Raw genomic sequence first — 12,207 nt, forward strand, 5'->3', positions numbered from 1 at the left:
ATATTAGAAAGACGAGATGCTTGAAAGAATCGCAACACCGGGAGAACGAGTAAAGTTATGGTATGATGCCGGCAGTGGAGGGTTAGGTGATGGTTGGCTGGACTAATGGGGAGGACAAGGGCAAGTTGAATGCCTTGAACCACCGGTTTATGAAGAGGAAGTCAATTTTTTGTGCAGTATGATAGATTATGGCACAGGGGGATCAATAAGAAAGGTCGTCGAACAAGTCGTATCATACGATACTGTGCTCGTGTGTGTGATATGATAGCCTCAAAAGTACCTGCTCTGCCCTTCCTGCCCGCTGCTTCCATTTGTGCTCTAACCCTCCCCATTCGTCGCCCCGCTTCCGCCTGTTTACCCCCCCTGCCATCAAGAAGCACATGGCCCATTCCCAGCCACAATGTTGCGCTCATGCTTCACCCATACATGATGCCCATCTCCTCCACCATCATCTGTCAACTCCACCATGACGGGTACGGGTACTTTCGAGCTCGCTTTAATTGACACTTCCTGTCTTGAACCGCCACGCAAGAAACGCAGACTCACCCACGCTGTCGCCCTCGATCTCTTCGATTCACCAAGACCCTCCTCTCCCGAACCCCCCCATGAAAAAACACCCTACCCTCATGGCGGTCGTAAGGGAGGCGACGATAATGATGAAATGATGACGGATGGAATACTCCCAGTGGCGGCGGTCCCCGATGTCATCTCTACCGCCTACGATGACTACGTCTCGACCTTACCGCTAAACATACTTTTCCAGGTGAAGGTTACGAATAATGCTACGGCAAGGGAGGCATTCCCGGATGCACTGCTGGGCCATTCCATACGCTTATACTACCCCGAATACAAGTCATTCGCGCGGTTCATGAGGGAAGGGGTTATTGCCGGGTTACGCTTGGAGAGTGCCCGGGACGTTAGGAATATCAAGATTGTCGCTAGGAAGGCTGGGGAGGTTATTGTGGAATTGGATATCCTTTCGGATGGGGAGGTGTGGGAAAAGGCTATGCGGGAATTGAGGAAAATAGGGATTGGGAAACATGGTGAAGGGGGAAGGAAGATGGCGAGTAGCGTGCGGTTGACACTCGGGTTGAATTATTGGGGGAGGTAGTCTTGATTTTTTCTTTTCCCTTTTTTTCGAATTCACGACGATTATACGAGGAGCTGTGGAGTGCTGTGTGTTCCCAATGGTCTACGGCTTGGAAAGTCCACATCTGTATTTTTACTCGAGCACTCGATAATTGCTTTGATGGTTGAAAACGAGAGTGCTTGTATATATACTCGTATGAGTATATAACCTCCTAGAATTGTACGGCGAGTGCTGCGCCGTGACTGGGGCCTCGGGCAGCGCCAATCGGGGGGGGGGGATCATACTGGCATGCTGCTTGATGGCAAGGCTAGCTCGAGTACTTAGTACGAGCTTGGCGACAAAAGAAACCGACCCCCAAGCCAACGCACGACAAATACCCAACAACAATCAACGCAACCATTGCATAACAAGAAGTGATAAAATCATAAAATAAAATAGAGTGGAGAGTGGAGATAGAGAAGATTAATTTACAGAATTACCAGTGAGTTTGCATGCTATTACATTCTGTCAATTCCACAATTCGCTCAGGCATGCTATCTATATATTGGTTATAATCCACTGGTTGCAGCTTGTTCCACTCTTCTTGGATCTCATTTCTTATTTCATGAATGGTACTGGGGAAGTGAGGTCTAGCTTTGATGTACTGCTTCATGACTCTCCAAATGTTTTTGATAGGATTGAGATCAGGGAAAATCTTTCTTTTTTGACTCTCTCAATACCTGTTTGATCTCATGCTATGGTACTACATCCTTGACATATTGACTCTCAGATGATACTGTAAAATATTCTTTTTCTCCCTGAAATGCTGGTCCTACTATCAATTTTAACTATTTTTCCATATAATCACTACATGTGATTCCCTTCTTGCCTATCACCGGCGTAAAGACTAACTCAGACTTCCAGTTGTACTTGATAGCACACTAGACCTAACTGAAGTCTAGCTACTAGAGAACATATACTGGACACAGTCCTTATGGTAGCACTCACCCTGCTAGTTTGTGACCTATTGTAATATTCCAAAGTCCTTGTTAGTATATAGCATGGGGAATGATACCTTTCCTATATCTATCTTTCTCTCAATAGGTCTTAGGCCATTTAGCATTCATTACCAATACTTGCTTAGATAATGCCAATCTTTATAGCATGTAAGGATATGGCCCTTAGGTTAGTGAGAAATGTAAGAGATAAAGAGTATAAAAATGTCTTATTCTTATAAAGTAATAGGTAAGGAAATTACTTAAAACAATGTATGAAGAGCCTATCCTCCTCAGCCATAGCAGACTCCTTATATAGTGCTCTTCTTGTCAACCCTAACCCTGATGACTCATAACTATGAGTCATGTAAAATCATCGCAATAAGTCATATAAATTGAATGAGTTGTATTTGTGTAACCTACTACTCATATTCAGGTCATGTGCAAAATATAACAAATAATAAAATAAACAAGTCAAATCAATCAAGTGAGTTATACGTGCGAAACCCATGACTCATAATCGAGTCATGTGCTAAAACCGCTTACCTCCATGATACCTATTGAGAACCTCTTTTTGAGGTATTAAAGGTACACTCATCTGAGTACATAGGATAGTGCCACTACTGCTTAGGCTTTTCAATATGATCTGCAGCATGCTGGAGAAAATCTTACTGACATTGCATGGAGATAAACGGCCTTTTACAGGCCTGACAGCATGTATAACCCTTATTTTCTCATACTCGCTGTACAGTCCTATCAGAAATACCGTAATGAGACTTCACGGAGTACTATTACAATTAGCCAAACTTATATCTATACCGGCATCAAAAGACTACCACAGTAGGAATAGTAGTAGACCAGAGTCTACCAAGCTGAGGTTCTGTTGGTTAGGTACTTTAATTGGACCTACTATACCATACTAAGAAGTACACAGGTACTTATAAGCAACAGTGGTTACCCGACTGGTTAGGGTAACTGAAGTAGTCAATTTGAGAGTTATTCTGAATTGCTTAATATTGAGTTCAGGTAGAGTTACCCAACTTTGTAGGGTAACTCAGGATGCTGTTTCGCTACCTTCGGATCAGAGTTACCCCGCCTTTGGCTATGGGCTAACCTGCGATAGAGTCAAGTTACACTACCTTGTAAGTAACGTATTATGGAAGGGTTCAGGGGAAGGTACTTGATTGTTTGTCAAGCGGGACTATATATTGTCTTAGAATCTCAAGTTGTGCGAATCACTCCTGCACAACCAATTAAGCTCTCGACAAGCTGTAACTTACAGCTATAGTGGCTAGGACTCTCCTCAGGCCCAGCTATAAGTCTCTAGTATCATGGGGTACAGCCTGGAGAGTTGCTATAAGCCTAGCAGAAGTCTATAAGTGGAGATGCTAAGGTAACACCGGATGTGCTCACACTGTCTATCAAACTAGAGGCTGTAGGCAGGATATATGTGAGAATACAGGTGAACCCAGAAAATGGTTTCGAGGTATTTTCGTGCAAAACGGACCAGAACTGACTGAGTAATACTACTTTGAAGTTAGAGGTAATATGTGAGGTTACTTGAGGCCTCTAGGTAAGGTAACAGAAGTCCATTGCCCCAAAAATGTAATAGTATTAAAGAGTCATTAAGGGCTCTGAGATACTAGTCTCATGTTACAATAATCTACTTCTAGGAAGGTTGACTGTAGGTAGCATCTATTGATAGTCAACCTTAGAAGGGGTCAATTGAGGAAGCTACGTCACTATAATCCAGAAATATATAGAATAGAGTAGAACCGGATAGATTTTCAGGGGCTGCAGATGCTGGTAGAAGACTAAGTTTATATAGGTAGAGAGTTCCATAGTTAGTATTGCATCCAGTTGAGCATGTCAGCTCACGACTGGCATGTTTGCAATAAAAAGAGTTTTTACTCCTACACGTGCATTGTAGATGTAGTGGCTAAAACACTTCTGTCAGGTGGATTATAGCATATCACAAAGTAGTGTAGTTCACTACGGAGGATCTTTGGTCCAATCTATGGTTGTTGGCTAGACAGCCCAAGGGAGTTGAGTACTCATGAATGCAGAGTAGTGATGGGAAGCCATTGGCAGTATATAAAATCTACTTAAATATATGCGAGTTCTCCTCTACTCTGGCAATCTGTTATGCGGAGACAACTTGATAGACTTCAAGATTATCTAGGCCAATCGAGATTCGTTTCTGTAGACGGAGCTTGTCTAGGAAGGCTCGAACTTTACTCGTTTCGTTTATGACTACTAGGAGCGAAGTAAAATAGGTAAAGTAGGGTAGAATTGTAAAAACAACATTATATTGTTAAGGTCTCTTCTCCGTTGCTTAATGATGTCTAAAGCTTAGGAGGCACTTCGATATTTATATTCCGTGTCTGAGTGTTCGTGGACTACATCTATTTATCATACAACTATGTACTTCTTTAATCGTAATTCGTAACATCAAGTTTTCTTCCAAGGTGCGAACACCTGTGAACCCTAAAAACCATCACACCCTCTTCGGTAATTAAGATATTTCTTCTTAGGAAACGTACTGTCCCCAATAGTAATATCCCAATTACCAGAGTCTTTAGACTTATGGCCTAGTTCTTAAGTCGAACTGAGTTGGCTCCAATTGTCTTCGCCATTGATAAAATGATCAGTTTTATCCACGACTATATCTGTAAAGGTGGTTATCATTACAACAATCGTAGATTGTCTGACTCTGATCCTTTGTAACTCCATACCCAACCGCGAGATTTTCTCTGAAAGACTTCCTATTAACTCGCAGGAAGCTATTCCACCAGATTGGTAATTAATCCCTCGGTCGGCAACCCTTGGTTGCTCTCTGGGTAGTAGGTTTCAGTAACCATTGTAGTATTGAAAATCACCCCATGGTTATGATGTGTTTCGAAACCCAGTTGCAACACTCTGTGAAGTTTGTTGGCTCCTTTGGTAATGCCTTTTTGGAGTTCTAGCCTCTTCTGGTGGATGTAAATGTATTGGTCTCTAGTAGAGATCCTTTACCATTTGATACCATCTCTTTGTGCGAAATCGTCCCGTTACATACGGCCCTTGCCAAAGGTGTCATATTTTTGAAGCCAAGTAAGACTCTGAGTAGTTGACGGAATTGCTCCGTTCCACTTCTCAGACCTAGCCGAAGGTCCCCTCTCATATGCCCTACGAACAGGATCCGGTCGGATAGACAGCGACAACGTATATAGTGTTATTCTAACACCTTTGATTCTGTGGTAATATAGTCACAGGACGCAACTGAGATTGATATATATGATAACGTGCAGGCCCTGTAAGGAAGCGGGAGGGGGGTGTTGGATACCAGAGATTCCGATTCCGAGTGGGGTTACCCTACTTAAGGTGTTTCCTAGGTATCGGATTCTGGTATTCCTAACACAATCTACTACTTCTTGAGATCAGGACTTATTTGTGTAAAGCTGTGGCATAACGATATTAAGTTTTACCGCTTTGTTTCTTCAAACTCTACTGCTGAGACCTTGAAATTTTATTATATTTGTTTCCAGAAGAATTCATTTCAGTGCAGTCGCAACCTTGGGATCCATCTTCCCATAGGGAGCCCCCATTACAGATACTAAGACCTGCTTCCTTCCTCAATCTTGCCTATATGAGTCTTCTGCGCTTTCAACTGCTTCAGAAAATTCTGTTAAGAAGCCAGATATCATATATGTTGAGGGACTGTAGGCGGCCAGAGTGAACTTTGTTGTATCATTCATGTAGATTATAAGACTAGTGTGTAATCATAGATCATGGTACCTCACTTCTGTTTGACATTTCATACTTGGAGAAGCCAACGTCTAGTACAGTGAGGACTCAAGAATGTTTAGGAGTACTCCAGTGAACTTGCAATTTGTCTTGTGGAGTTGGGATAGCCATTAGAGTATGGTTTGAAAATTTTGTGATGGCTTGGCCATAGCTCGGGTCGGTTTCTTTTGTCGCCAAGCTCATACAGTGAGGTGCACTACTAGCAATTGCATAGTGCAGTTTCCCGACATTGGGCTCAAGTGGATGCTAATAAGGCCATAGATTGCCCCATAATCAAGTTTTCTCTCCTCCCTCTCTCTCTCTCTCTACTTGAGTACTCGAGCATGATGATACCGGTACTGGAGTATCATATCATACGAGTACGAGTACGTAAATTACAGTGTATAGTACAATTACCACCTTGGATCCCGAAGGTCACATTCCACACGAATCAGGATCACAACGCTTACCTACCGACCACCTCCGAGCTGGTCACACTCGGCAACCCCAGCGACCCGCCACCGATCACGAGTCCACAACCCCCAAACTTTATAAATCTCCGAACATACACACTACAAGTACTCTACCCTATTTGTCCCCTGTGTGGCCACCCCCAACTCATGAACCTCCAGCTCTCCTCTCGCTCTCCACCCTTGGCGGCCCATCTGTCGATTAACCATGCTCCAAAATGCCTTTTTCAAAATATCCCTAGTCTCCACCGTCTTGTTAAGCGTGGTGGTGAACCCCCTTCCATCTCCAATGCGGGAACAGACACATCTCACCAACCGCCGCAACTCGTCTACCACTCCGATATCCCAGAGCCTATTTGACGAGTTCGAGGAGTTGTCCAGAATTGTAGACATCTCTTACTGTGTTGGCTCACTAAACACCGGTGTCGAACGGCCATTTGAATGCCTTTCATACTGCAAGAACTTTCCAACGTTTGAACTTAGACAGGTTTGGCGCAGTGACCGGTCTTTTACACTATTGCACCCCGCTAACTTGTTCAAGTAGACTTGGAATACTGGTGTAACGCTTCAAGACTCTTGCGGATACGTAGCGCTCTCGCATGCCCCCGCGCTTCCCCGCATCATCGTCGCATTTCGGGGAACGTACTCGATCGCAAACGCTATTGCCGACCTGTCCTTGACGAAGCAGGAGTATGTCCCATATCCATCTAGAGACCGGCAAGAAAAATGTGAAGGATGCCGTGTACATTCCGGATTCTACGAGAGTTGGACCCAGAGCGAGGCTATTATCGGAGATATTGTGGATGAGCTGGTTAGGGAGTATCCGGGGTATAAGCTCACGTTGGTCGGACACTCACTTGGGGGTGCTATTGCTGCGCTCGCCGGATTGGATTTTAGGGGCAGAGGATATAACCCAATAGTTACAACATTTGGAGAACCAAAGGTTGGGAATAGTGCCCTTGCTGGTTTCCTCAATAAGGTTGGTTTTCATAGCTTAAACCTCAAGGGAAACTGATAACTCAGCTGATATTCTGCAGAAATTCACCACTGACACTTACCGCCGGGTCACACACATTCACGATCCGGTCCCTCTTGTCCCCTTGACTCAATGGAATTACTCTCAACATGCCTACGAATACTACATTTCCGCGCCCCAACTCCCCTACACACGGGAAGATATTCATTTGTGTGAGGGGAGTGAAGATGCAAGCTGTGTTGCAGGTGGCAACCCGAATGCCCTACAGTTATTCTGGGCGCATAGAGATTATTTCCATAGGATGGGGTTATGCGTGCCCGAGGATTCTTTCCTGAGGAGGATTAGGCTTTGGGATAGCGTGGCGGAGAATGAATTGTGATTGGACTCCTCGACTTAGTTGTATTTACGGCTCGTCCAGGTTCTGAGGATTCGGGTGAATAGGTGTCAACAGTTCTCTTACGAGGCTGTTTAGGCGGGTATGATTCTTGTACTGGTAGTAGGCGTTTTTTTTTGTAACCTTATGGCGAATAGGTCTATTTTTCCCTGCTCAATTCCGTATCAATTGTGAATCCATACTGGTGCTGTATATTTTATTTTTTTCCTAGTGACCTGTAATTGTATGTCAAAAGGCCAATTAGGCCGTTTGCACCCGTAGGATATGGTGTTTCAGTAGTTGTGGCTGGACGAGCGGTTGCCCGTCTTGAAGCTGATCGAGAGTTGCAAGAACTAAAGCCCCCGAAAAACCTTCTTTCCCTTCATCTTATTCAGAAATCTATTGCCGCCCAAGATCACTGAGCACTCTCATAGGGATTTCAAGGATATCCCCCACCGGACCCGCGCCCCGAACGGGTATGATACCAAGGACAAGGCAAGGGCTTACATAACTCAGCCAGCTCTTCGGTCAAGCCAGAGCCACGAGAAGACACCTTGCAAGTTCCAACTCCTTCTCGCCCCCTTCCTGATAAGAACTCTCCCGTCTCAGCACATTCAGCCTCCTCCCCCCCTTCCTCTTTCCTCCAATTCCTTCAATTCTTCCAAGAAACCTATTTGTCAACCAAAGAGAAGCAGAAGAACAAAAAACAAAATGATCTCTCTCCGCCGGGCATTTGCCCTCGTCGTTCTTGTTGCTGCTACTTCCTTAATCCTGTTCTCCCAGCCTACCGATGCGGCAAGGAGTCCATTGATCACACACAAGGTGTTTTTTGAGATAAAGCATGGCGATCAGGATCTGGGGCGCATTGTATTTGGACTTTATGGGAAGACGGTGCCTAAGGCTCGTGCTCTATCTGTACCGATGTAAGAGGTTTTGACAGGAGTTTTTGGCTAACACTATGGGTTGGGTGCAGACTACTGAGAACTTCCGGTGAGGATTGCATTCTAGGGTGGGGGTCAATGAAGGAAGGTGGAAGCTAATGGTTAATCTTATAGTGCTCTTTGTACTGGCGAGAAGGGCTTTGGATATGAAGGATCAACTTTCCATCGTGTTATCGCGGACTTTATGATTCAGGGCGGTGACTTTACCAATCATGATGGCACTGGTGGAAAGTCTAGTAAGTAGTTCTTTCCGAGTAGTATCTGATGGTATAGGTGCTAACAATTGTGAAAAAGTCTACGGTGGCAAGTTCCCCGACGAGAACTTCAAACTAAAGCACACCCGCCCCGGACTTTTGAGCATGGCAAACGCTGGCAAAGACACCAACGGATCCCAGTTCTTTATTACCACCGTTATCACTTCGTAAGTTCTCTTCTGGATTTTACCGTATCAACGAGCATACTTGAATTCGCGACAATGTTCACGTATAATGTTATAACTTGCCGCTTCACTGCATTCCCTCCAACTGCTCCCGCCTACTCCCCATCCGTACTTTGTATGTACTCGTTAAATCTAAGCTAACGGCTCGTACAGATGGCTCGATGGCCGCCACGTTGTTTTTGGCGAAGTTATTGAAGGTATGGAGATCGTAAGGGCCATCGAGCAGGTCAAGAAGACTCCCGGCAGCGACTCCCCCGCCACGTCCGTAACCATCGCGAAGAGTGGCGAACTCCCCGTTCCAGAAGAAGGTATCCATGTGGAACTTTAAATGCATTTCTACTGCCCTTCCTCACTTCATCTTTTTCTTTCATTGTTGCTATTGCCACGATTCAGGGGGGGGAATGGGACGAAAAAAAAAAAGCCATGAATGAATTACACGGTTACTTAAAAGAACCTTGATATCCCTTTTTTTGTCCTCAAAAGAGACTTGTTATATGCGATTCATTGATTGCCTGGTGGATTTGATATGAAAAAATAAATGCATTACCACTTTATCATTATCATTATCATTATCATTATTATTATACATTATTGGAATCCGCTGATAAATGCTTCCATCTCATAGCCAATGGGGAAGAGGGCTCCACAACCACTGCCCTAGCACCAGCCGGCGCTGAGACTGACACCGAGAAGAAGGGGGAGGAAGCTGCCGATGCTGAGCCCGAGCAGCCAAAGTACGCCGCTGAAGGCCTCGTGGATAGACTCAAGGACGCAGACGTCAACTGGGGATACGCACAGATACTGGTGGGTGCATTGCTGATTGGCGTTGCGGCAGTTTGGTACATTAAGAGGAGGAGTGTTCGCGAGATTAGGAAGCCAATGGAATAAATCGATATATGGTATCATATCATAACGTGGGGGAGCAGGGGGCTTGCAATTGTATGTGTAGTTAAGTTATGCTTGTGGTCGATCGGAATGATATTTATATCCTTTGAGAGGGTTTGGGGGGGCGGTGCTTGGTTTGGAGGGAACTCTGTGTACGTGTGCGTCCGCGTGAGGGGACGTGATGAGAACCACGGTGGGGATACTCGACGCCTAAAATAGTGAGTGAGGTACTGAAATTATGGTGGTTCAAAGCTCTCAACCCACCAACATGCCATTAGGTTGTAGAGGCTAGTGACAAAAATAGTGAGCGGAATCTCATACCGGTAGTAACCTATGTAACAACCCAAACCATGCATGCTACTTCACGCTTTCAGTAAAATACATTCTGAAGCTGCAAAAGGTTTGAAAAATTGATAGTATAGTCCAAGATTCTTTCAAATGTCTCTTCCCAAGTACTCACAGATTGTTAAAAGAATTTTTGGCTACTTTGGCATACGATAGTGTGAAGTTGAAGTTGAAAACAGCGCCAAACCTTGCCGTTTTCCATGCAAAATCGTCAGAAATTAAGCCAAGACCAATGCACCAACCATAGCTCTCTTGATAAACCCTAGCCAGCTTAGATATAGAGTTCTAAAGGGTTGGGAAGTAAAACCTAGGGAATTGTTCTATATATGGGCGAAGGTTTGGTGTGGATTGCTTCGGTGGGTCAGCGGTTTTCTCTAGCGTGAGGGGTATGGTGAGCGCTGTTAAGAAGAGAATCACTGCCGGGTGATCACTGGTGATCCCGATGCTAACCACCTGCGCAGTTGGGATAGGGCCTCCCCCTTCTGAAGTTAATGCATAAGCTACGTGGTGTCGTGTTGGAATGTTTCTCCCGGCATGATGGTGCTATTGGGGGCTGAATTGATAGTACCTGTACTTCACCAGGTGCCAGCCAGGTACAGTGCGTCATTTTGCCACAAGACATATTCCATAGGTATAGTGGTGAGGTTCCTTCCCGAAAGGTCCCTCTCTCGCTCTACGAATATCGTTAGGGTGAACAATGTACGGTACCGATAGTTATTTAGGCAAGGTGGAAAGTAAGTCGCTATTCCAGACTGTGAAGATAATAGGAGAAATATATGTAGGAGGAGCAAGCATTTATAACTCTAACAGGGGGTGCTAGATCCAAGCGGGATAGATGGGCGGTGGATTAAAGTAAGCGAGTGGGTGAACCTTTTATAATGGAAAACATAACGACCTGGACCGGCATCCTCATGAAATCTGCCTAAGGAAATACCTTATCTATGTATCCCGGCCCACGCACACCTCGTTCCAACAGTGGAGGTGCATTACATAAAGTCATCGCTATGACCCGTTAGTGGACGAGACAAAGAAAGGAGGGGCGCACTGACAAGCCATCATAACCCGCCGGCTCTAGGTAATCTGTCGTATCAAACTTATCCGCCTCCTTGCCGGTCGCAAGAGTCGTCTTCCCCTTCGCCGCCTTAGTTTTCTTCCCGCCCTTTTCTGCCGCTTTCTCCTCCCTCTGTCTTTCATTCGCGAGAGTGGTCAACCCACTGGCAACCTTGCGCACCTGCTCAGATGACATGTCCTTCCCCAACTGCCTCACAAACTCCTGCAAGAAAAGCGAGTAATGCGCCTTCTTGCTATTCGCAACAAGCAACGGGACAAGCACCTCCCTAAGCCGCGTGAACTCATCCTTTCCCTTTGGTGCGAACAGCGGCAACGATGACAAATCAATACTCTTCGTGGGATCCTCCGGGTCCCCGGTGGTGATCGGTTTCCCCTTAGTCCCGCCGCTGCCGGCCCCGACGCCCACTGTACCGAACAGGTCCGTTGCGTGCGCTAGGTCCCCTTCAATACGCATTTGCTCCTCGCGAACCCGGCGCTCTGCCGGTGTCTCGTCCTCCATGTTGCTGGATTCGCGCGCAGCGGCGGTGGCTTCCCGCTGTGCGGCGTTCTGGGCTTGTCTTTCGGCGATGCGTTGGGCTTTCGACTTCTTGTTCGCAGCAGCCTCGGCTGCGGCATTTTCGGCTGCGGCCTGTTTGGCTCTGGCCTTTTTGCGCTCCTCTTCTGAGTCTTCAGCATCCCAGGAATCCAGGACCTTTTGTGGGGGAGGTAAGTGTTTGGACTTGAGTGTTAGGAGAGGGGAAGGAGTGTGAGTGAACCTTCTCTTCACTATCTTCGTCATCCCACTTCTTCTTTATGGCTACTCGAGGGGCAATAGGGCCTACCCCCTCTTCCCCCGAGCTAGATTCTTCCTCCCCGCCTATACCAAACATTAGCTCTAA

At 45.7% G+C, this 12,207-nt stretch overlaps 5 protein-coding genes; 4 read left to right on the plus strand and 1 right to left on the minus strand.

Annotated features, from left to right (window-relative positions):
• The first annotated feature begins 379 nt into the window (after nt 1-379).
• GSTUM_00009591001 (uncharacterized protein) lies at nt 380-1,160 on the plus strand. XM_002840799.2 has 1 exon: nt 380-1,160. The coding sequence occupies exon 1, from the start codon at nt 467-469 to the stop codon at nt 1,109-1,111; it is 645 nt and encodes a 214-aa protein (XP_002840845.1). The 5' UTR covers nt 380-466; the 3' UTR covers nt 1,112-1,160.
• A 5,267-nt stretch (nt 1,161-6,427) lies between these two features.
• Nucleotides 6,428-7,844, plus strand: GSTUM_00009592001 (uncharacterized protein). XM_002840800.2 has 3 exons: nt 6,428-6,786; nt 6,844-7,278; nt 7,337-7,844. Exons 1-3 carry the CDS (start codon nt 6,508-6,510, stop codon nt 7,652-7,654), a joined length of 1,032 nt encoding a protein of 343 aa, XP_002840846.1. The 5' UTR covers nt 6,428-6,507; the 3' UTR covers nt 7,655-7,844.
• Nucleotides 7,845-8,214: 370 nt separating this feature from the next.
• GSTUM_00009593001 (uncharacterized protein) lies at nt 8,215-8,695 on the plus strand (the record flags this gene model as incomplete). XM_002840801.2 has 2 exons in its annotated part: nt 8,215-8,552; nt 8,685-8,695. Exons 1-2 carry the CDS (start codon nt 8,360-8,362, stop codon nt 8,693-8,695), a joined length of 204 nt encoding a protein of 67 aa, XP_002840847.1. The 5' UTR covers nt 8,215-8,359.
• Nucleotides 8,696-8,701: 6 nt separating this feature from the next.
• Nucleotides 8,702-10,184, plus strand: GSTUM_00009594001 (uncharacterized protein). XM_002840802.2 has 4 exons: nt 8,702-8,825; nt 8,884-9,010; nt 9,182-9,336; nt 9,654-10,184. Exons 1-4 carry the CDS (start codon nt 8,774-8,776, stop codon nt 9,914-9,916), a joined length of 597 nt encoding a protein of 198 aa, XP_002840848.1. The 5' UTR covers nt 8,702-8,773; the 3' UTR covers nt 9,917-10,184.
• A 463-nt stretch (nt 10,185-10,647) lies between these two features.
• Nucleotides 10,648-12,207, minus strand: part of GSTUM_00009595001 (uncharacterized protein) — a 1,858-nt gene continuing 298 nt past the window's right edge. The window contains exons 2-4 of the mRNA XM_002840803.2: nt 12,085-12,185; nt 11,308-12,020; nt 10,648-11,260 (exon numbers count right to left, since the gene is read on the minus strand). Of these exons, the coding sequence (XP_002840849.1) occupies nt 11,245-11,260; nt 11,308-12,020; nt 12,085-12,185 (830 nt within the window). The 3' untranslated portion in view covers nt 10,648-11,244.

Source organism: Tuber melanosporum (assembly GCF_000151645.1).
Source record: "Tuber melanosporum whole genome shotgun sequence assembly, scaffold_59, strain Mel28".
NCBI classification, from domain to species: Eukaryota; Fungi; Ascomycota; class Pezizomycetes; order Pezizales; family Tuberaceae; genus Tuber; species Tuber melanosporum.